At 50.1% G+C, this 23,558-nt stretch overlaps 8 protein-coding genes across 8 annotated transcripts; 2 read left to right on the top strand and 6 right to left on the bottom strand.

Annotated features, from left to right (window-relative positions):
* The first annotated feature begins 848 nt into the window (after positions 1 to 848).
* Positions 849 to 1,995, top strand: ANOM_000367 (uncharacterized protein). Its single transcript, XM_015545625.1, has 5 exons — positions 849 to 1,127; positions 1,199 to 1,446; positions 1,507 to 1,600; positions 1,668 to 1,740; positions 1,799 to 1,995. The coding sequence occupies exons 1-5, from the start codon at positions 959 to 961 to the stop codon at positions 1,920 to 1,922; spliced, it is 708 nt and encodes a 235-aa protein (XP_015412201.1). The 5' UTR covers positions 849 to 958; the 3' UTR covers positions 1,923 to 1,995.
* Positions 1,996 to 2,479: 484 nt separating this feature from the next.
* ANOM_000368 (nucleoside deaminase) lies at positions 2,480 to 3,791 on the bottom strand (the record flags this gene model as incomplete). Its single annotated transcript, XM_015545626.1, has 3 exons — positions 2,480 to 2,558; positions 2,621 to 2,698; positions 3,319 to 3,791. 3 exons carry the CDS (start codon positions 3,789 to 3,791, stop codon positions 2,480 to 2,482), a joined length of 630 nt encoding a protein of 209 aa, XP_015412238.1.
* A 1,037-nt stretch (positions 3,792 to 4,828) lies between these two features.
* On the top strand, positions 4,829 to 5,445 carry ANOM_000369 (cell wall mannoprotein 1 family protein; the record flags this gene model as incomplete). The annotated part of the gene is made up of 2 exons (XM_015545627.1): positions 4,829 to 5,176; positions 5,257 to 5,445. 2 exons carry the CDS (start codon positions 4,829 to 4,831, stop codon positions 5,443 to 5,445), a joined length of 537 nt encoding a protein of 178 aa, XP_015412239.1.
* A 283-nt stretch (positions 5,446 to 5,728) lies between these two features.
* ANOM_000370 (putative MFS transporter) lies at positions 5,729 to 7,539 on the bottom strand (the record flags this gene model as incomplete). Its single annotated transcript, XM_015545628.1, has 5 exons — positions 5,729 to 6,252; positions 6,371 to 6,848; positions 6,899 to 6,943; positions 6,989 to 7,181; positions 7,238 to 7,539. 5 exons carry the CDS (start codon positions 7,537 to 7,539, stop codon positions 5,729 to 5,731), a joined length of 1,542 nt encoding a protein of 513 aa, XP_015412205.1.
* A 736-nt stretch (positions 7,540 to 8,275) lies between these two features.
* ANOM_000371 (uncharacterized protein) lies at positions 8,276 to 9,513 on the bottom strand (the record flags this gene model as incomplete). Its single annotated transcript, XM_015545629.1, has 4 exons — positions 8,276 to 8,714; positions 8,762 to 8,879; positions 8,924 to 9,296; positions 9,343 to 9,513. 4 exons carry the CDS (start codon positions 9,511 to 9,513, stop codon positions 8,276 to 8,278), a joined length of 1,101 nt encoding a protein of 366 aa, XP_015412204.1.
* An 884-nt stretch (positions 9,514 to 10,397) lies between these two features.
* ANOM_000372 (cellobiose dehydrogenase) lies at positions 10,398 to 13,509 on the bottom strand (the record flags this gene model as incomplete). Its single annotated transcript, XM_015545630.1, has 11 exons — positions 10,398 to 10,672; positions 10,718 to 10,760; positions 10,809 to 11,038; positions 11,091 to 11,182; positions 11,229 to 11,277; positions 11,324 to 11,417; positions 11,473 to 11,597; positions 11,647 to 12,139; positions 12,190 to 13,014; positions 13,077 to 13,255; positions 13,311 to 13,509. 11 exons carry the CDS (start codon positions 13,507 to 13,509, stop codon positions 10,479 to 10,481), a joined length of 2,523 nt encoding a protein of 840 aa, XP_015412242.1. The 3' UTR covers positions 10,398 to 10,478.
* Positions 13,510 to 14,447: 938 nt separating this feature from the next.
* ANOM_000373 (sulfatase domain protein) lies at positions 14,448 to 17,238 on the bottom strand (the record flags this gene model as incomplete). The annotated part of the gene is made up of 2 exons (XM_015545631.1): positions 14,448 to 16,842; positions 16,910 to 17,238. 2 exons carry the CDS (start codon positions 17,236 to 17,238, stop codon positions 14,448 to 14,450), a joined length of 2,724 nt encoding a protein of 907 aa, XP_015412206.1.
* A 4,138-nt stretch (positions 17,239 to 21,376) lies between these two features.
* Positions 21,377 to 23,376, bottom strand: ANOM_000374 (flavin-containing monooxygenase; the record flags this gene model as incomplete). Its single annotated transcript, XM_015545632.1, has 6 exons — positions 21,377 to 21,846; positions 21,902 to 22,540; positions 22,607 to 22,925; positions 22,975 to 23,054; positions 23,108 to 23,230; positions 23,292 to 23,376. The coding sequence occupies 6 exons, from the start codon at positions 23,374 to 23,376 to the stop codon at positions 21,377 to 21,379; spliced, it is 1,716 nt and encodes a 571-aa protein (XP_015412207.1).
* Positions 23,377 to 23,558: the final 182 nt, after the last annotated feature.

Genomic DNA, 23,558 nt, shown 5'->3' on the forward strand with positions numbered 1-23,558 from the left:
AAGAATAGGATCGTTTCTCAGCGTTGGCTTTTTCAGGTGACTTTTCCGAAGGATTTCCCTTATACTGACTGGCTGGCTGTTTTGTATGTCACGTCTAAACCATCAAAAAGGATCCACTCATGAATCAGTCTCAGACTTGATCGAACCAAGACCAGATGAAGAGGTAGAATAGATATTGATGGTAAGGGGGTGTATAATAATACGGCTATTTTCAACCCGGCCGCACCCACGGTTAGTGTTTCGCGGCCAGTAGTAATCTACTTTATAAGAAGACATGGCATCACTCGAGTTGTTCAACGTTGGGGCGAGGATAGCTGGTAAAGGCGTCCAGATCGATGAGGGTTATAACAAGCTTAAATTTGTCTATATCACCTGAATTCGAAACGTAACCAGATACAGCGATAATCAGAGCAAAGTACTCTCCGTCCATATTGGCTCCATAGCGGCTGTTGACCAATTCCATCCAGCAGTCTTGTCGGTTAATTTTAGTAAACATTTCCATACCCGGGGCAAAGATGGACCACCAATACACAAAGGCAATCCCCCTCTTCAGGGTCAGGTCCTTCATGGCCTCAATAGGTGGGGAAGAACCTGAGGCACCAAGGAACCACACCAAGTGATCCGCTGTCGTTGACGTCATTGCCGGCCGATCCCGTCGCAGCCCTGGAAACAAGTTTAACATCAGCCATCTCATCATCTGCAGATCAACCCGCAGACAAATATCAGATCGACATATGATGAAATAGAATAGGATCATAAGGCGTAGGATATCGTCCTACTTCGCCTTCCCGCTAAACAGTTCCTTTCTTTTTATGCCAAGCCACCCCCCAATCTTCTATATCCGATAGACTACGCTTCTGAATATCATCCTATTTCACTCCGTTTACTTTCTTTTCTTTTTCCGGTATAGATATATTCATTACCTTTCTGTGCTACCTGGTTTGGGCAAACCTTTAGTATGGCCGTGATTTGGGGTCTGGATCTCCACGAGATCCAATTCTACAAGTTCAAGGGGAGTCATATGTTCAGCCGTGTCTATCACCTACGACGCACAAGGATGATTGTCTACCAACTGGCCATGATCCTCTGTGTATGCTCTGAGTCGGTGGGGACAGCAGCCTTATCAGGTACATATCTCTCGGAAGAACCTCCCGCAGCTAGGTTTATCATACTAATCTCATCTATCATTTATCCATAGACTACCTCGACCAACAAAGCTACATCCAGGGGCAGCACCCTGGGGTCAAAGTCCACAATAACAGCTTCATCGGTGCAGCATCGTACAATATATTCGTGGGGATCTCCGTGGCCACGATCTTCGGCGCGGCGTTCTTTTTCGACCTCTTCTGGCCCGACAGATACGAGAGTCCATCCGTCCGATTAGCGTGGAAAATATGCGCGGTGGTCGTGTCGATAATGATGCTGAGTTCTGCTCTTCTCATGACGGTAAGCTCCGAGGACAGTACTCGCTGGTCACGATTCAGGATACTCATATATAATGGTCAGGTCGTCACTGCCATGTACAGTGCGCGTATTACTGGCACAGACGCCACCTCCGCGAAAAAGTTCTGGTCGGAGGCCGAGAAGAAACCCGCTCTGGGTATGTTTCCTGTTCAATTCAGGATGTTTGTATTTTCTGACTCTGGTGCGGCTAACAACCATTTTAGCATACAGAACCAATCCCAAGGCAGTTGCCTCGGCTGTTCTCGCGTGGCCCGGCTGGGTCGCGACTACTGCTAGGTATGTCCGTCCAAATAGATGCGGTCTACAAGTGCATCTATACTAACCATGATCATAGTACCGTTGTCCTTTTCATGTCCAAAAAGCATGATGATCAGTACGGTGCCAAATCTAAATATGGTCGAAGCCTGGAGAATGGGGGGAATACCCCGGAACTGGAAGTCAAGCCGATTACAATGTAATGATCGCTTTATGTAGAATATATCTTAGATTGAATGTATATAGATTGTATATATACTCCTAATAAATGCGGTGTACGAACAGATCCATTCTTTGGTCCAATTGAAAAGCTCGCCAAGCAAACTGAAGTATGCTTACTTGGCTCGAATCATAAATCGATCTTAGTGAGAGGGAAGTAAGGGAAAACAGGCCCTGGGCCTGGTTTATCCATCGGCCTTCCTCACGATGCAACTCCGCACACTGTAAAGCCTTGCTAGGCCTGAAGAAGATTTATAATATAGAGAGCCTCAAAGTTTCCAACGCCATGGCGCCAAACCAAAGTATCACGCCCCACACTACAGCGGAACGTCTCTTGTACTAGGAATAACTTCAATCTAACCTAAAGTACGTGGTATCCACAGTGAGGCCAAGGCCGCGAAGGATGGCCATACTACCACGTGCATACCTACGTGGCGTCACCGTGTACTCAGTATCTACATGTACAGCACATTTGTCAAGTTTCAAGCGAGGTTATGATTCGAACATATAGTATCTGTAGCAATGAGAAGTCTGATACCCATTAATTTTCCTCCTGTGTGTATTCAACAGAAACTCCCTTGACGCTTTGCAGATATGCAACAGTCTTCTGATCAAGAAAGCTAATATATCAGTTAGTTGTTTTCTTTTCTCTGTCCTCGTTTCCGTGGAGAGCAGTACTTACTCTACACGCTTGAAAGCAGGAGTAGCATCCAATGATTCAGGGCAAAATTCCTCCTCGTATCCAGCTTCATGTAGGATGCTGTAGTTATTAGCATGGGTTCAGTATTGTTCTTATGAGTCATGATAAAGAAACGTCTCGACTGTTTCATTATGTTCGTACACTACCCCGAGGTCTACAAACTTGACGACGAAATATCAACGTTGTATGTATTAGCCGTGAATCCTCAGCCCATCGAGGATGAGTGTTCTCCTTGCCACATACCGGCATATTGATTTGATGTTTAGATTCTGTAGGGGATGGTTGATAGATGTTCAATATCACAGCAGGCAGAGGATACAAGGTCCTATTTATAATTGAGTACGACGGGGTACATTGCTCATAATATCAGATCAGACACCCAGTTTTTGCAGCTACGATGGTGGGGTGTCAAAGGATAGCGCCGATTCCAATAGAAACTGGTGCTAATGCCCATCGCCTTGGATAACGATATGATTTTAAATGATTTCCTTCGCATTTCCGCATTATCACTGCACATCCGATAAAGTGTGCCACAAAGTCGATGCAAGCGATACAACGATCGAAGATTGATAAGATAAGAACATTCGAATACATAAATAATAGCAGCCATCGATCTTTGCAAAATGGAAGCCCGAAGAATATTGCCTTGGTCACTTTGTTATTTCGCTTTTCCCCAGTACCTTTGACTATCCTCCGCCACCTTGGCTTCCCACCCACTCACAGGCCCAATAACTTCCACTTCCGTCTGGCCACTGGCAAATATGGTTCGACATGGCAAATCCAGGGTGAGGTTCTCAGCGTTCCCTTCTCCGGTGAGCTGTCGGAGTGTTTTCTCCGACGCCAGGTACACCAGCCGTCCAATGTTCGCCCAGTAAATCGTGCCGGCGCACATGGCGCAAGGCTCCCAGGTGGAGACGAGAGTTGTTTTGGCGAGATAGTCGCGCGCATAATTATCGGCCGCGTTGCGGGCGAGTTCAGTCTCGGCGTGCCTGACGTGCGATAGCGACAGGGAGGACATCAGAACGGTGGTGTTGTCCGGTGCCAGAAGCAACGCGACAAACGGCCGTTTCGAGTGGATGTCTTGGGCGGTTCTCTGCAGCTCCAGACATGCGCTGGCGGCTGCGGATAGTTGTTCGTCGGTCAGGGGAGACATTTGGTGATGAGAAGTTGTCGGTCCTTGGTTGAAACTTGAGGTGTCGATTATCGGCCTTTTAGAGATTTATGACAACAACCTGGTTGAGTCAGGGTAAAAAAGGCATTTATAACGGCGACTTCCGAGATCTTCTCCGCACGAGGCGTCGGGATTGCCCGTATAGATATCGACTGGCCCAATAATGATATTTGGATGCTGTTATCAGTTCTCCACGTTCTGCTATAATAGAGCGTATTATCCGTTTCTTATCAACTATGAAGCCTTGGCCAGTTTCTTGGCCATCACTGTATCTGCAACGCGGCTTCCAGTGACTTAGAAGACAATCTGGGCTCTAAGGATTTAGGAGAAATCATCTTTATGCCACACCGTCGTTGTTTGGCTTCAAAGACAGTCATAGATCCGTCTAATATCTTCAAGGGCTCCATAGGCCATCGGCGCTGGAATACGAATACTACCTGCACTAATTCTACATCTACGGGATTTATTTTCACTTCAATATACTACTTCGCAGATGTTGCATGGAAATCAAAGAATGTATAGCTGTCAGTGGAAGATTCAGGTTCATATGAGACGCTCACCTCTTATCCACATGCGTCCCCGGGTATCACATATGAAGCCCAGTTCAGGTGAAACCATACATTACACCGTAAATCGGAGATGGCCTTTCCCAGCTCTATCTTTATTTCTACTTAAATGAATCCTATTTTCCCAACACATGTGTACCACGAGTAATACCTCATGGATGAAGACAAAAGGGACTATCCCCAATCCACAGCCCAGTCCACACTGTAGTCCCATGCCTACTAAAGCCAGTAACCATGCGATTAGCAATATCATAATCAAATGCCAAATTCACTCATCCTTGACGTAACACAGTATACCATCCAACGGCAGTATATCGCAAGCATGCAACATAATAAACCGAGCCGGCTCATTTGCATCAGATCTATAAATCACACACACCAACCACATTGAAAGACACAACAGCCTTATCCCCAGATCTATTCTCACCTGATACGACAACTAAGACCTCCAAAATGTACCTCCTTCAACCTTTCCTCACCTTCTTCCTCCTAACCCTAACAACCTGCACCCCAATCCCAACCCCTCGCACCCGCGACGCAACAGCAGTAATAAACGACCTCAGCAAGATAACCACCGACCTCTCCGCCCTCACCAAAAGCATAGTAGCCTACAACGGCGGAATCCCCGCCGCACTAGATATCCAGGTGAAAGAGATGGTCGTAGAAAATGACCTCGACCAGGCGACGAGGGACACCATTGCTGCTCCGCCGTTCACAGTAAGTGAGAGCGCTGCCACGACGACAGCTTTGTTGGGATTGGAGCCGGATGTTAAGACTGCGCTTGTGACGCTGGTTCAGAAGGTATTTCCTTTCCTTTTTCTTATTTTTTATGCTATGATGGAGTGAAATGGGGGGGGAAGCAATTGTTGATATGAGTTCAGAAACCACTCGTCGATGAAGCGAGAATAGGTGCTATCGTGAGAATGAATCTAGTGAACCTTAGAAGCAGGACTGGTTCTCTCTCCACGGCACTGCAAAATAAGGCGACCGCAGTCGATAAGGATACGCTTGCTAGTAAGACGACGGAGTTGAATGCCGGGTTTGATACTGCCATTAGAGTGTATTCTTAGGTGTGAGTCTAGTGTTGAATATTGGCTGTGGGCTGTTGGCTTGTTTAGCCAATGCTTTGCTTCTTAGTTCCATTTACGTACATGAATCCATTCAATTGATCTGCATTTATATAACGATATCTCAAACAACCAGAAAGCACGAAACACATACGTATACAAACAGAAGACCTCAGATTTGAATGCCAAACCAACCAGCCACCCACCAAACAGAACACCATGCCACAAAAAACCCTTTATCACAACCTACAACCTGCAAACCGCCACCCAGTAACCTGAAGACAAATCAACCTGACTTGAAATTCACCGGCCCAGCCCACGCCCTCATTGCCTTCCCCTTAACCTGCAGCAGCAAAACAATCAAAACCGCCCCGACGACAATCCCCGCCATCGTGCCAAACTGTCTCCTCGCACCCTGTTTACTGGCCCACTCGACCATGAAATAGCTCACAATAAACCCACCCGTCGTGCGTCCAAAATTCACCCACGCAGCCACTTCCCCACTAGCCTCCGGGTAGCTATCAAGGACGTAGGCGTTTATGGCGACGGTGACGATCATCACGCCGAAGACGTAGAACCCCCATCCCAGGGCAGTGAGCATGTAGTGGTATGCACCTTCGAGGGCGAAGCCGAGGAGGATGATCCCAGCCAGGATGAAGGGCGTCGCGAACCAGATGGCGAGGAGGCGGGCTTCGGGCTCCAGACGGCCTTTGTTGCGGTTTGTGGCGAGCTTGGCGAGGTAGTCGTGCAGCCAGTGGCCGGTGAGTTCGCCCAGGATGGCGGCTACGACGGGGGTAAAGTAAAAGAAACCTTGTCTAGTTAGTGTATTTGTCGGTAAATTAAATTTAAAGGGGGGTGGTCTGTGCATGTGTGTATTTATGTATCTATGTAGGTAGGTAGGTAGGTAGGTAGGTAGGTATGTACGTACCGATTTGCTTAGGACCGAAGCCGTATAATGGGCCGACGAAGATGGAGAGCGTTGTGTTGACGCCTACCACCCAGGCGAAGGTAAGCATATAGTAAATGGTAGATAGGAGTACGACTGGCTTCATGATGACGGTGATTGGGCGCATGAGTGCGTCCTTCGGGGTGTTGACGATGTATCCGCTCTGACGTTGCTGGATGCCCAGCATGCGTTTCCATCGTGGGGCGTTGGGGATGAGGTCTGGCTGGTGGTTTTTGCGATCGTAGTACGTCTCTTCGACGAAGAGAATGATTGCGATGAGACAGAGGCCGGTTTCGATGCTGTATAGACCGAAGGCCCATTGCCAGACCTGGGTGTTGGTTATGAAGGCCGCGAACATCGGCCCCAGGTAGGGCGAGAGGATGATGGACCCGGACCAAATGTTGATTTTGCGGGCCTGTTCATGCAGGAAGAACATGTCTTTGATGAACATGAGGCCGCCCTGCTAGGGTTAGGGTTTGGACGCAGACAAAGAGGATGTTGGCCACGTACGCCTTGTGCAACCGTCGAGAAAAGTCCATTCAGAATGCGGGCAGCCTGGACTTGTCAGAATTCATTGCTGGAATATTTCAGGGGACATACCATGAATGACTCAAATGATTGTGCTGCGGTGCACCAGATTGCCATCGCAAGTGCCAACACCACAAAATAAAACAGCACCGGAAGACGACCGAAGTAGGCAGACAGAGCGACAACGATAGGGCCACCAACCCCCAGCATAAAGATATTTCCGGCCTGCGAATGGTTGACATGATCCTCTGTCATGTTCCATTGTCTAGCATCGGTTTTAGTTAGCATTCTTTGTGCATATGCCAATACCCAGGTTCGTACTTGGCCTGCTGAAGAAGCGTCACCGCACCCGTGGCACTGCCATAATCCGGCAGAAACGCAGTGGCCGAAATAACAAAAAGAATGAGATTTTTCTTGAACGGCGACCAGTTGAGTGGATCATGAGGAAAGTTCGTGGGCTGTGGGATCAGCACGGTCAGGCCATCATCTGTAGTTTTGAGGTTCTGATTCTGGGTGCGCGGCGTGTAAAGCATGTATCCCTCGCGCTCCCCAATCTCCTCGAGATCAACCACCGGCCGGTCCTTCTCGGTGTCTGGAGTTTCTGGGGAGTGTTTAGCATCCATTGCGCCGTCTCCGAGGTACGATTCTCACAACTATGGAGGCAGTGACCTATGAACTGGGAGGGGAAAGTAATGGAAACAAAATGTGGAAGGGCGATCTTGCAGATCAGTTATATATTGGTTCCTTAACGTACACTTGTAACACCGCGCCCAGGCCGAAAATGAGATGCAGGAAGAACTTGGCATAGTGATCCTCGGCCCACTGTCCAACTATATTGACTTTCGTGTCACAGGAAGGGAGTTCACCGCAAACGAACCCAGCACGATGAAAGACTTGAAACCTTGAGGGGGTCATCTGAACCAAACTAGAGTCGGAGGTTAGGGTTGAGCTGGACATTTAGCAGACTCCGGTGTCAGGTAAACAATGGGAATTCTAACGGTTGGCCCAGAAAGGCTGGAGGCTGAAGGCTGTCTGCAGGATCTCATCTTCGCTTCACGGCTCAGTCGCTAAGGTTTCCGATAACGGGCTTACATGCTCACATATAGGGTGTATTAGATGTAGGAGCGTGGCATAGCCAAGACAATCAAATGGTTCTACAACATATAAAATCCAGAGGCCATAAGCACAGTCCCATTCTAAATGGACAAATCATAATCGAGGACAAAACGTCCAGTTGGCAACCCAGTAACATAATGTAACTCAGTCCTCTGAATGTGACAAATACATGAGCCAATGAAAAATAGTACCACATTAGTTACTAGAAAATTCTGAAGCCAAGCGACGCACAGAGGCTCGTATCTACGATCCCCGCTGAGTGACATCCACGTCAGACTGAATATGGATCTCTGTTGTCTTCATTATCCCATGGCTCGCCTCCTCGTCCATGATAGGGTCACTGCTATCGCCATCTCCCTTGTCTCTCCGCGTGGAAGCCCACGCATCCCCGTATGTACCGAGGGCGTAATCCAAACTGCGACCACCAAACTGTCCATACGCATGGCCGCGCCCATACTGGTTCTCGGGGTGAGTTCCGACGTGAGTGGTGTTTCTTTTGGAAGTGCATCTGTGTATCAGAATGTGGAATAAGGGCGTCATGGTAGGGATGCATGCGGCGAGAATAATGAGGTATTGTTCGATGGCGGTCCATATTGCAAGATCAACCGTGTCCCATGGAAAATCGGCTCGTTCGGTCAGAGAAGCGAGGTTGATGGTCTTGACAATCGCAGCAGCCATGGCGCTACTTGATCAGACTGTGATGCGTCTACCATAGACCTAGATACTTACATGATTCCCAGCGAAAGCACACAGCTCAACCCAATCTTGATCTTACGGGCCATCTGCAGCCCAGCAATGGTCTTTAGTGGATAGATGGCGAGCACAAAATCCGAGAACGCGGAGGCCGCTATATGATCAGTAACATGGTAAATCAGGAAGGTCAATACATACATCCTTGGAAGAAGGCATAGTTCTTCTGCACTGTCGGCGGCCAACATGTCCCTTCAACAGTGTAATCCCACAGACTCCGTGTGGGCGTACACTGGCCGTACATAGTGTATATAGATACCATATTGATGATGGTGAGAAGAGCCATCCCCCCATAGATGGCGATTTGGTGGTGCTTGACCTTCCGCATGATGCGTAGCAGAAATAGCGCAACAGATACTTTACCCCAGTTCGTCGAAAATACATGGAACGCCTGCGACATCCAGTTAAACTTGGCTGACAGAATGCGCTGTGTATCAGTGAGGTCGACGATATGTCGTCCGGTGCCATAATGCACGCTGATGGTCGTCAAAATGCTTTCGGCAGTCGCGCTGACCTACCACTGTCAGAGGCTATCCATTCAGAATCCTCGGCAGTCCTACCATGGCCAGCACAATAAACCCATCATCCCAGCCTAGAGGCCGAATGATACGGAGACGAATCCAGATCCGCGTTACGACTAGGATAGTGCACACGCCGAACAGTGGCCACGAAGCGACCTTGATCACCCATTGCCGATTCTCACCACTGCTTGCTGCTGCCGTATAGCCCATTGTAGCCTGCAACCAGAATTTGGAATTGCAATAGAGACTGACGCCGTGCAGCAGGGAGCTCCATGCCTAGCGCTGACAGGGGCTTCCCAATGCGTTGACTTATAAAATCCCAATTGCCGACTGTGTACTGTGCTACCTCTCTCGCATATTAAGTACTGGTACCTCAGCGAAATGAGTCTGAAAAGCCTTTGTTCCAAGTACTGGGTCTAGACCAGAATCTAACTTCTCTTGCCAAGCGACCACAGCAGAGGGTGGCTGAGTGAGATTGGTCCACGTCCCTTAGGGCATGGGGGGGGGTTTGGAATGGACTGTAGGATTGGACCTACAAAGTGGCGGTAAGAGGCATCTCTGTTCTAGTGTAGTTGTACAGGCAGGGAATATGTTTCCTTTCAGTTGTAGTATATAATGGGTGAATGTGCCACTCCAGGTTCCAGCACCGTTACACTAATTTCACGTCGCGTAGAAAGCGGCCTGTTTGAATAAAGAAATAAGAAACCTCGTGTACAGCAATCAATCCCACGCTGAGAATCTTTTGTCTTGGAATGACTCCCATCCGCGGTCGCATTCACATAGAGCGAAAGTCATAGCATGGCCTGGCAGATTTATCGACAGGGAGCTGATCTGACTCTCCATCTGCAGCTACCCGGCGGCATGTCACGGATTTTCATCCAGATTATTCTTTTACACAATGCAGGGTTTTGCCATTCTCTGGGTATCCGACACTTCGCCTTCAACAGGTAGAGGTGGCGTACTGCCAGAAGACAACATATTCGCTGTGATGGATACGTAGATATACATTGACAAGGCTGAATACACCTACCGACTTGAGGAGCATTTGCACCGAGCCTACAAAAGGCACAGGAGGTAGAATGGACTGGATAAAGAGTCGTATGTCTAGATATGTAACTACACGAGCCAACAGGATAACATTGTATAGAACTCAGCGCAATGAAGCTATGCACCCATCACAGCGCAAGAATCTTTTCAGCTGCATGTTCGGCGACCGTGACAATGTAAGCCGAAGGATTGGCCGTGATCATGCCTGGGAAGATACTAGCATCCACGACGAACAGGTTATCAGTTCCGTAGACCTTAGTATTGAGGTCAACAACAGCGCTGCCTCCGGTGCGGCCATCATCTGTACCAATTTTACAGGTTCCTAGAACAATTAGCGACGTTATTAGGAAGGTGCTTAGCAACTCACCCATCCAGTGATTGGCCCGACGCGTTCCAGCAGTGATTGGCATCTATCTATGTCAGTTACGTTGAATATCCTTCGAGAACCCAGCACTCACAGTCTTCACAAACTCAGCGATGGAAGTGTTCCGAGCTGGATAGGTCCAGGTAAGTCCCGTTCCGTTCAGGGCCCTCTGCAGGTTCTGAATTCCCTCGATCACGGCGTTGACATCACTCTCCTCGCGCAGGAATGGCAGCGTCGAGACCACCGTGTCCAGTCCTGCGGTGATGGTCATACGGCCGCGCGAGGTTGAGCCGCGGCCAAGGTATTGGCTGATGGTCAACGCGTCTAGATAACCGTTAATATCCTGCATGAATCTTTCACACAATACTCAACATACGTCCGTCAGGCGTATCATGGCCGCCTTCCACCCGAGCAGTCCACTGTATCTGTCGTTTGATGCCATCAGAGCCGGTGACTTCGTCGAAGATTCTACACGCGTTAGTGTCATGACGGCTTTGCTAGACGAGCAACTTACATTGGGCCAATGTTGGGCGCAGCCTGGGCGAAGATCCCGGTGCGATCATCTATGGCTGTTAGTGTCGGGCGATTCGTCCGGGCATGATTACATACTTAGATAGCTCGTCGCATCGCTCTCGATGGGGGTCTTATATGCCGCTTTGAAGTCATAGAATACAACATCAGGGTGGGTCACCACAACGTCAGTCTGTATGTACCATGTTAGCATGGTAGCAACCTCCCCCGATACACTTGGCACTCACATTGACATGATCAACCAAGTTCTCACCGACCGGAAGTTCGATCCACTCCGATTCGGCGATCATTGTCGCTCCGTCAGCAGCTGAGCTCTTCACGATGGACAGCTGATCCTTCGGACCGATGCCACCTATACATCATTAGCATTGGCCCCCGGCAATATCATCAACATAACATACTTCGCATAAGGACCTTGGGCGTTCCGAAAGTTCCCGCCGAAAGAATGACACGACCCGTATTAGCAGTCACGTTGACGGTACCTGCATAGCCACCATCGAGGGTTGCCTCGACCTCAACTCCGGTGATACGTCCGCCCTCACGGACCACTCTCTTAACGGTTGTGTTCGACCAGCGGACAAAATTATCCCTCTCGCTCGCCGACACCAAATACGTCCCCATGGGCCCTCCGCGCTCGCCTCCAGAAAACATGAACGGTGTGTGACCAAAGGTCTTGGTTTTCTGGGCCGGGACATCGTTGAGGGTAACAAAAGACCATCCCGCGGACTGCAAGCCTTGCTCCAGTATATTGGCTCCTTGCTGGAGGTAAAGCTTTCCATCGGTGGAAGGGGTCGTGGTTCCGGGGATTCGTGAGAACACGCGGTCCGCGGCAGCCTGCATGTCGGACGACTGCCATCCCTCGGGGAAGTTGTAATCCCAGTCCACAGGGTTTGGCTGGAGATTATCAGCAATAGATTCAAACAGGATATCTGAGTACGACTTACCCTCCACCACAACCCCGCGTTGACGGCGGTGCCTCCACCCAGCACACAACCCGCCATCTGGTCGGTATCACTACAGGCGATGCCGTTGGAATCGACCCAGATCTGGTTGCACAACCCAGGAACATCAAACCGCGTCAGGTTGGTATCATCCAACCAGGAGGGCTTCATGGTGCCACCCCAGCGTCCAGAAGAGGGAGGACCCTTCTCGATCAGGAGAACGCTGTGTCCAGCCTCACTAAGCCGATCGGCGATGGGGATACCTCCCGCACCTCCACCGACGACAATATAGTCGTATGTAGCACCGTCAGGTACAGGGATAGGGGTCGGCTCATTGCCTCCACCACCGCCACCAGAACAATCCCCGGGAACCGTCTCGTTAGCCAACTTGACCCAGTCCTCATAGGAGTCACTAGCTGCATTCTCATCCAGAGTAGCCGAGATGATACCCTGGTTGTCGTGTTGCACCAGGCTGATATTATCCGGACAGGACGGGTTCGACGGACTTTCCGTCGCCTGCGCCCATCCCAGGACTAACCGACCCTTGCTTGTGGTGGCGTTCCCGGTTTGACCATCTTGGTCCCAAGTCAGGCAATTCTCACAACGGAACAACAACGTAAAATGAGTAGCATTGATGCTCGAGGAAATTTGGGTGATATTGGCGTCGCCGGTATAGACCCCGGGCATGCTGTACCCTGAGCCGAATCGCAAGGAGGTCAAGACGGTGTCCTCGTACGGATAGGCCAAGAACAGGAGATTGTTGTTCATGCCACCACCCAAGGAAATACCACACCAGCCAGCGGACGAGGCATTTTGGGACGCACATTGCTTGGAACATCAGAACGTTTAGCACCACTTTGAAGCGGTCATGGATAGCTAGATATCCTCACCAGATAACCGATAAACTCCGTCGCATCGGTGGTCAACGCCGATCCCGGCAGGGCAACACCGAAGATGAGACCACCCGTACCTGTACCAGCAGGTACCGACCACGTGTCAAACGTGATTCCCGTCTCAGAATCCGTGTAGGCAACCGGTGTGCCGGACTGTGCCCAGCATGACTGCAACACTACTAAAGGGTCAGACGCAGAGAAACAGCATTGGGTCGGTAGTCCACCACTCACCGGTGCTCGCTGAAAGGAATGAAGCGAGCAAACGGTTAACGAGCTTCATGATGAGAAGTGCCCAAGGGGTAGGCTCCGAAGACGCACGACAGCACTTCACACCAGCGGGGTCGAGCCCTAGATATACGACGGTGCCCACGCACGACACCAGGAAGAATGCCCCGATACAGATGGCTCGACACCCGGCCCGAGGATCCATATTGCAGGGACATTGCCGGGCTTAGTAGTATCGTAGCTGATACTGTAGCGCGTCTTGGCTTGATGGCGTTCTTCCATCTTGACTGGACAACGCAAGGGATGCACCTATCGGACCTGTGGAATGCTCTCCACCAAAAGGGTGCACGCCGCAAATATGACTGCTAAAACGACAGAGTCGAGAACATTCAGCCGCGAACCGATATTAATTGCCTATTGCCATCACATGAGAAGCACGGCACTGGTGTTGCGGATAAATAGGGTTATCAGAGTTGACACCAAGAGACGGCGGCCAGACGCCGTTTCGCGACCGACACGGAGACTTGGCATGAAACGCAAAGGATGAGACATGGCATTGGGTGTTCTGCTTGAGCAATTAAACTGCAGGCATTAATAATGAAAGGGTATAGCTTCAGAGGGATCGGCGCCTATATCAGCCATAGATAAGCGCCGGCACTGAGGCACCGTGGCAGATAGATTGCTCCCCTCCGGTCCGGAAAATCTTGGCCTGTAGAAGCCAACGTCAGAATGGCCGTGAAGAAAAGAAATGCCGACGAGTCTCGGAAAATTCCCACGACACCTACGGTGGAGCTCGCTGGTAGCACAGCCCAATCTATAAAATACGTATACATCCTGGGAGCCATCATCATGCGTATCAATTGATTATTATCGACAAAGAATATCGTAGTCTATACACAAAACCCGGTAGATAGTGTACAGGGACTCTCTCCTCTAGAGAAAAGTCCTGTCGGTCCGGAGAGAAATTAACCGCCAATGCCCATGGGTCCAAAGGGAGCGTGAGTCCCCAGCAATCATGTGTGCTTGCTTTTCCGCGCGGGATATGGTTGGGTTGTGATGCGCCCGGAGGCCCATCGAGTCATATAATGAATGAAGTCAAGTTTGTGGGCGGACTTTCCAATCCCACTCTGACAGAAGTCTCGCTCACCGTTTGGAGTCCGAGTCCTCAGAATCCGTATCATCCGAGTCGTTGTCGTCTGAGCCCTTGCCATCGGAATCCTTGCCCTTGCTAACCTTGCCGTCTTTCGAGATCTTGATCTGGGGAATGTACCGATAGCGGTGCCAATTATCGAGCACCCACCACTCGGTGACATGTGCAGCATCGCGAAGCCAGTCCACGACGTCCTGTCCGTACTTCTGGTCAAGTTCATTGGCCATATCCATAAGGCTGAAATGCTTGATGGGTTTGAGTTCGATCGGATCCTTCTCCAGATCGGTGAATCGCCACTCCAGATCGTCAACCAACGGAATGACCAGGCGGAACGCCGGTCGTGCCGCCGAGCGAACCGCGAGCCAAGTACCGCCAGTGTTCATCACGGTGAACTGCCAGTTCTGTTTTCCGTCCTCTTCCGGAATCAACGGACGGAGCATGGACTGCCCTTCGTACATCGATAAGATGTCGCGCGCCGCGCGGCCGCTGCCCTCGCTCAGCGACCGCGACTCAATCAGTAAGTCCAAAATAGTCGGCACAATCTGATTACTGTTCACGGGAGTGGAAACCTCGACCGGGGGCAATTTGGGGTGCGCCAACACAATGGGGACGTGGAAACTGCCGACATGCGGGTTGTCGTAGGGCGTAACGCCACCGTCGTTCGGCAACGACAGACCATGATCACCGGCCATGACAATCAACGTCTCATCCGCAACGCCCTTCTCCTCCAGAATGCTAATAATCTCACGGATCCAATTGTCGCCAAAGCCGATCGTATTCAAGTAGCGGTTAACATCATTGTTGTGTCCGGTCCACGACGATCCCATGAACTCCTCGTACTCATCATGTGGCATTCCCCATGGATGATGCGTGGTGCCGGTCAGGTGGGTGAGGAAGAGGCGGGTGTGACTGGCCTCCGCATCATCGATCGCATCGCGAATGTAGTCCCGTAGTTCGGTATCCGCGTAACCATAGTAGTTAATCTCCTCCGACTTCACCGGGTAGTGCTTCGAGCTGGGGTCTTCCAGGGTCTCCTTCGTGACCTTGTCGTGGTAGCCCAGAGCTGGAGTAAGTTTGTCCTGGTTATCGTAGGTTTCAGTCACCGACTGCATCCACACAGAGTGCCACGGCCACGCGGCGAAATCGTCGGTCTGATTGGTGATATCGTGTTGCTGGCTCAGCGCATTGAACACGTGAGGCAGGCACGGCTGATAGATATGGTGTTTGTATTCGCGGTTGAAGTCGGTGACCAGGGGCGTCACGCCGCACAGGGTACCCACCAAACTCTTCAGCGTGTAGGTACCGGTCGTGTGAGCGTTCCGCGCGCTAATGCCACCGTACGCTTTCCGATCCGCGTGAAGCGAGTCGGTGTGTTCGAATCCGGCGTCAAAACCAGTCAGCCACTCGGCGGTTCGAGTCAAATTAGAGAGACGCTCTTGGATCTCGGGCGGTATCTGCTTATCCTTATGGGATTCTGCAATGCGATTCCACATGAACGAGTCCTTCTTCAAGGGGAAGACATCGCCTCGAGTACTCTCGAGTTTCAGCATAATGACATGTTTGATCTTGACACTGCCGTCCTCCAGCACGGGACGAATGGCATCGAGCACTGGGTTTTCCCGATTGGAAATGTGCAATGGGTCCATGCTCGGCGTGTAGTGCAGGGCGAAACGGTCGGTTTTGTCCCAATCAGAGAATCCGGGGAGTCCCTTCTGCGGCATCCAATCCCAACCTGGGGCGGGGTGCAAGGATGATCGCTCTTCCAGCCAGGCATAATCACCCGGCATGGCCGTTGTGTCGACCGGAGACTTGCGATGTCCACCCTCAAAGAACGGTGTCAACGGTAAAGTACCTGAGAGATACATGTACGCCGGCGCCCAGGGACGAAGGAAGCGGAGGAGCAGGAACAAGCCGAACAGACCCAACACGACAAATCGACGCATGGGGGTATCCGTCCGCCTGCGCTCCGTCGGGGTCGTGCTCCCGGTCCCAGTGTGCAACAAGTGGTCCGATTCTCCATCATCACTCTTATCGTCCAGGTAGTCATCGACCGCAATCTGCTCGTAAATCTCTGGGTCCGGAAGGGGTTGCCGCCGGACACTGCCGTAGGCACGATGGAAACAGGGTCGCAGACGCTCCACCAGCACACGGATGGGCCAGGCCAACACGTGCAAAATTCCACCCGTCACCCGATGAATGAACCCTGCCACAAACCAGTTCACCGTCAGCAGAATACCTTCCACAATCAGAAAGCCGGCCAATCCGGTCAGGAGGGTCCGCATGGCGGCGGCGTCGGCATGGAAGGAGGTGGCCTGTCGCCAGTGGATTTCGGCACCGGTCACGACGTAGAACGAGGTATTGGAGGCCATCATTCCGGACATCATCAAACTATTAGAAGCGAAGAGCGTTAGTTTTGGGTCAGTTCGGCCATAGCAACCCCTCCGGACACACGCACCTGAATGGAATAACGACAATCGCACCCATGATGGCCAGGGACCGCCACGGGACCCTCTGAGCGAGGGTCCGGAACAAAAGCAGGATCATGACATCTTGAAAAAAGAATGTAACGCCCCAGAGAAGAAACTTGCTCGCCGGGAGGGAATGCAGGTGGGCGAAGAGATGGAGGAATTTGGCGCTAAACAGCGAGATGAACGCGAGGGAGAAGAAATATCGGCGAGCAAAGTCCCAGAAGAGATCGAAGGCCTCCCCGGGCGAGGAGCGCACCTTCTGGAAGACGGGAACCCACCGATGGCGGAGGGCGTGCAGAGTGTTGGCGAGCTTCATGACGTTAATCTAGCGGTCCAAGCGATCACCACATGGCAAGAAAAAGGTTTCGTTGGATATGGAAGCGCAATCCAATCTTCGACCACCGTTAAAAAAAGAGCTATGAAGAGATGCCCATCGGAAACTCTGGCGTGGTTGTAATTTCCGGAGGGGTGGAGGGAAAGGAAAAGGGAAAACTGTCAAAATCGAATAAGAATAAACAGACAATCGAAAGATAAGACAAACAGAAAAAACGAAGGGAATCCGAAAGGAAGAAGCAAGTCGATCAGTTAGTAGTCAGCAACGAGAAGAAGGGAAGGAAAGAAAAGAGAGAAAGTAATGGATCGTCGCGAGAGAGACAGAAGGAGAGAAAGTCAGCATATGTAATGAGGAGACGAGAAACATCACTACCACCGCATGGTTATGATCCGTACCAGAACGGAATTTCCCAAAAATACGCCGAGATTTCTTACAGGGCTCGCTCCTTCACTAACAATAGAGCCGCACAGCCCTGTCTGCCTTGAGTTTTCTTTTCCTTTCAGTTCAGTTTTTTACAATCAACTAAAAAGAGTTTATATGAAATTTTCTTTTCTTGTTTCTGAATTTATATTTTTATTTTTTTTTTCTTCATGTTTTTCATCCATTGGTGTGTCTCTTGTCTTTTGTGAAACTGCCTCTTCATCAATGGTCCACCAGACCCCTTTTCTAACTAGACCCTTTTTGATCCCCTGAACCCACTTTCCCTCAGTCATGTCATTGGATGATACTGCTCGTTTTAGCCCCCCGGCTACAGGGCTGGGGAAGGTTGTCCAATCAACGCGGATGCCAAGGCTGAAGACCCTGGCGGTGCATTTTCTTGCCGTCTGTTGTGAAACAGGAGAAGGAATCCAGTGTAAAGGTTTGGAATTGATCCGTCCAACGTTTGGCAGACATCGTTCCTGGTCCTTCGCAGCGGATGGAAAAATAACGTAGTCAACGATTATTTGCAGGAATAGTCAATTTACAAGCAGGACCGGTGAGTGTGCTATCAGGGAAAATTCTGACCTCGACAATGTCGAGGTTACATGGTCGCTTCCAAGGAATAGATGTAATTTATTTCGGGTATGCCGCTAAGATAGAAGAGGCAATGTGACACACGGTCAACTTTCCCTTGAGCAAGTGATCACTTTCCTTTTAGGTCGGACCCAAGTACCCACAGCCACCAATCATTGGATCCGCCATCCGCACCCATCTGCAGGCGGCGTTCCCCGGAGTCGACTGTTTAGGACTTAGTGCCACCAGGACTTCCATTTTTCCTTCCATTGGGTTTCCTTTTTCTTTCTCCGCCACCAGTAAAGTCAATGTAGTACTATCTACCTCCTACATAGTACTCTGGAGTACATACTACATAGCATACTTCGTATCGATGAATATAATCCAAAGATCCACTTCACAAGACCGAAAGGATGGTTGACCGTTAACCTCCCGGAGAAGATGTTATATTTATCGACTCAACTTGATATACCGTATGTCGGTAATCATAGAAAGTCTGCCTCGCTAGAGTATGGACAGATTTGGTTCATAAATTCATAGTTCAACATGTTTTTTGGCTTCACTTACCTTTTTTTTTTAAGATTTTCGGATCGATTCCATCATAATATCGATACTCATTCAGGCAGGGTCTCAGGCCACCTCTCTCCACCATTTCAACCCAGTGACATCACGAGCGCTCTGTTCCGTCGGTTCCGTTCAGTCAGAGGAAACATACACAGACATCATCTTGACCAGTGTCCAGACTAACAAAACCGTCGTGATACACGGCACTCTGACTGGTCTGACAGCAGAACTGGACGGCCTGACCGTGCGTTAGCGTCAGACTTCTCCATGTTAGAGGAGATCTTGCGAGTCTCTGATTGCCTTATAAGATATGGGGAACAGGATAAGGAGGGACACCCTAAGTGGTTCGAAATGACACCCTGCAGTGCCCAGAGAACAGGCAACAGTTCCTCGGCACAATCAATCGTGGGATTCAGCCCAGTCGGGCAGCCCTGGGATCTAACCCGTCGATCCAGTTGTGTGGCGGGTACAAACAAAGCTATCCCTCCCCAACCCTTCTCCCTCTCTTTGTCTTGATCTCTTTCCGATGCACTGTCCCCTTTTTACGTCTATGGATTTGTTCCATTTCAGAGATACTCCGTACCGCGAGTGCTCTCTCTGTCTCTCTCTCTCTCTCTCTTTCACAGACAGGTAAATCAGTGATATATCAAAAGGGGGGTAGGATGGATCCCACGGCTAAATTAGTCCTAATAGTGCCATCTACTACGGTATTGTCCGTTTCAGCAGGGGTGTATCGTATGTAAGTGACCCGTACGGAAATAATACCAACAGCCACTGCCAAGCGCCAAGTCGTCGGACTAGTCTCAGACGGAAGAGGAAGCGAATGGGCCATTCGCTTTGTCGGTCGACTCCATCCATCCTGGCGCTCAAAGCTCTTTTTGGCCCCCGTCTTGGCATGGAACTGTTGGCAGTTGGAAACAAACGTCTGGAGAACATGGTTGTCTCTGGTATCAAAAGACCTGTCATGATCTCTATTTTGAGACGTCAGGGAGGCAGTGCTGGATCAATGCAACAATGTCATTGAAACGAGTCTGACAGGATTCACCCCCGCTACAATGTTACTTACCCATGGACTCGAAAAGGAGAACAACACAGCTTCAATTGACGTCCACGAAGCTAAGCTCCAGGAGTTCCTCGTGCCATTGGGTGCCACATGGCATCACGAGACCACTTACTTCATGGGCTCGTATCTCAAGGTTTACTTTTGACCTTGTTAAAGCATCGATACTCTCTATCAACGACAAAGATGCACAGACGACTCCGTACTTCAATAAACTCGATCACAGTGAATAAATTCAACCCACCCAACATGCAATGCAATGCAACAATAAGCAAGTAACCCCCCAACATATCTCCGATCGTACAACACAGAACATACCGAGAGTAAACTATAACTGCACACACCAAATTATTGAAAGACAAATCTTGAAATAAAACCACCTTCTCCACCTCGATCCCCCCAAACCCTCTGTCCTCGGCCACCATCCGACAAAAGGGGCAAACGGACGGAGAAAACCAGCCACTCTCATTGGTATCAAATCAACCCTTTCTGCTGAATGATGGCGACAGGGTCGATCGGCCTTAATTTTCCTTTTCTTTTTCTTTTTTTTCTTTTACTTTCTTGATTTCGTTTCCTTTGGAGTTGAGTTGGGACAAATGTTTCTTTCTACTCTTTGTTCATTTTGTATCAGTCCGGTTTACTGTGGGGTTACTTATACTCCTTGTAGGAAGTATCCAAATGCCGGCATGCATAAAAGTGAATGAAATGTGGCTTTTGGTGGAAGTTATATTTGGAATGGACTTGTGTCTAAGTTGTCCCGCCCTCGGGACGGACACGTTGTCCATTGCCTGCGCTGGTTAGTGGCTCGATCTAGTAGTCTAGCCTGATTCGGTTGAAGACTGGATTAGGTAATCGTAGTAGTTGAAGTGTTGAAGTGGTATATAGGTAATGCATTTGTATATGAAATGAGTCGTCTACTTCATGCACGAACTTAATAGGTGACATGTAATTGAAATCTCCAGACTACAAGTTTAGAAGGTGTTCGAGAAATGAAGATATAGTGGAGATCAACGAGGATATCTTTCTCCGCAAATATATATTTCTCACGACGAATACCAAGACAACTCATCCGAAGTCGCAATGGCAACATCACAGCATCCAAATAACCGCATCTCATCAAGATAAAGTTATCTGATCGACGCCTGGACGGGGATACCGCGGGAGCATGCTCATGGCTGAAAATATGATGCGTTTTCCCTTACGCAAGCACCATACCGTGGAAAAGTTACACGAGTTTTGTTTTCGCCTGAAGAGGGCTGAATGATCCCTTGCAAATTCAAATTACTGCGCTGCATACCAATATCCCATGCCGAAACCCCTGCAGGAGTCTGTGGACATGAATCGATCAATGTGAGACAGCTAATAAAATGTGAAATGGGTAAAGAATTAATATGAAATTAACGCCCTATTTATTTCCAACAACCATGACGGACAGCGGCGGACCACTGGCCAATATGCACTGAACAGTCTGAGTGCCGTACATGATAGACAGAGAGAGAACGGTCAACGGCGCCGCTGCAGCAAAGCCTGCGGTCCATTCATGTAGTACCCGCCCACTGCCAGGGCCGCTCCCAAAGCGCCCAGCACCAAGGTCGAGGAACGAACAGGCAATTCCTCCTGGACCCGACCGATGTTAGTCGTTTTCTTGCGCTCCACCAAGGACTTCCCTGTCCCCTCAACGACGTAATCCTCCCATCGCACCCGTGACAAGTCCTTCTGATAGGGGACCACCCGACCCGGCCAGTTGTTGGTGATCCGACCATTTTCCAGTTTATACCAGCTATGGCAGTGCGGGTCGGCGAAGGAACTTGTTTCTAACTGCTCCTGGAGGCGATCATTGAACGCAGCCACTACATCCGGCCGAGGCTGCAAGACCAGCGAGTCGCTGCGAGCCTTGGCCCGCACAACCTCACCGATCAGCGTGCTCAAGTAACGCGACTGTGCCTCGATCATCAGGATGATCGAGTTATGACCTGTACACGATTAGTCGAAGGTTCTCACAAGATATAAGAGTCATGCTCCACTCACCCAGATTCGTGTTTGGCCCATACAGCATACCAAAGTTGGGGAGGTCCTCGACCGTGACACCATAGTAGGCCGCGGCCCCATCCTTCCACACATCTGACACCGGACGTCCGTTTCGCCCGTACACCTGGATAGGATGCATAAACTCGACCGAGCGGAATCCCGTCGCCGCAACAATGAGATCATACTCTTGAAGGTCGCCATCAACCGTTTCGATTCCAGACTCGGTAATGCGCTGAATCGGTCGCGTCTCAAGATGCACGTTTTTCTTATTCAAAGCGGGGTAGAAGTCGTCGGATGGAATGAGACGCTTGCAGCCAGGCGAGTACTCTGGGGTCAACTTGTCCCATAACTCTGGCTTATCACACACCTGGCTTTTCATGGTAGCGATGGCTATTTTCCGTATATACCCTGACATGGCTGAGTCGGCCTTGGCGATAGCATCATGGGTGAACTCGCGAGCTTGCATCATGAGGGCGCGTTTGCACCAGCGGATAGGCGGCACGTAGGAGAGCAAGAATCTTTGGATAAACGAGACACTTGTATCATACCGCGGGATGACCCAGTTGGGGGTTCGCTGGTACACCGTGACTTGCGAGACTGATTTAGCCAGCTCGGGGACGATTTGGGCGCAAGTGGCGCCTTAGATCGGTCAGTATCACGGTCATGATAGTGAGGTTTGAGGAAATGAAAAACAACACTACCTACCATTTCCGATGATAGCGACGCGTTTTCCGGCGAAATCATACGTCCAGTCCCACCGGGCAGAATGCATCAATTTGCCGGTGAAGTCATCGAGCCCGAGAATAGAGGGAAAACTAGGCACATTGAGCTGACCGACTGCCGATACCAGGAAGTCGGTGGTAATGTCGTATGACTCATGGAATTGGGGCTCTTTGGCTCCCGACGTGGCCACGCTGACCTTCCACTTGAGCTCTTTATCATCCCAGCGAGCTTCCTGCACCGTCGTGTTGAAGCGGATGTATTTATAGAGACCATATTTCTCCGCGACGTGAATCAGATAGTCCTGGACGTGTTAGTTGGGACCCGGCAACCGTCGATCCGCGTAGACGTACCCGAATCTCTTCCTGACCCGGATGTTCCCTTGTCCAATCGGTCTTTTGCTCGAAGGAGAAGCTGTACAATGTGCTCCAGACTGGGTATAGTTTAGTATAGGATAATCAATGGCATGGATCTTGAGGCATGTACCGTCACAGGCGCATCCGGGGTATCTGTTATCATTCCAAGTACCTCCGACCTGGCTGCCTTTCTCCAGAATGACAAGGTTACGACATTGGCTTCGCTTGATAATATCAATCGCCATACAGAGGCCTATGAGTCCGTTAATTAGTTGCCCGGTAGCTACTACGCGGGGAATATTGTCAGGTGATACCGGATATGCCTGCCCCTATAATAACCACGGTCGAGGACGTATAGTCCTGGTTTCCGACCGGACGACCTGCTTGAAAACGAGTCATTTCGGCAAATTTGGGTGAGAAGTCGTACGGAGGACGATTGCCTCGCATGAGCTGAGGGGGCACATATTTGAGAAGGCCAGGGATATGTAGCAGAGACTCGAGTCGGGGTACCGAGGTAAGAATCGGAAATGAGAGAGAGGTCGTGAAGCACACCCCAAGAAGGGGTGAAGACCACTCGTATT

Source organism: Aspergillus nomiae (genome assembly GCF_001204775.2).
Source record: "Aspergillus nomiae NRRL 13137 chromosome Unknown contig00004, whole genome shotgun sequence".
Lineage (NCBI taxonomy): Eukaryota > Fungi > Ascomycota > Eurotiomycetes > Eurotiales > Aspergillaceae > Aspergillus > Aspergillus nomiae.

Coding starts and splice junctions, on each gene's coding strand:
- ANOM_000367 (XM_015545625.1), top strand. CDS start 959: ATGGCCGTGATTTGGGGTCTGGATCTCCACGAGATCCAATTCTACAAG. Junction 1,128..1,198: donor GGGGACAGCAGCCTTATCAG/GTACATATCTCT, acceptor ATTTATCCATAG/ACTACCTCGACCAACAAAGC. Junction 1,741..1,798: donor TGGGTCGCGACTACTGCTAG/GTATGTCCGTCC, acceptor CCATGATCATAG/TACCGTTGTCCTTTTCATGT.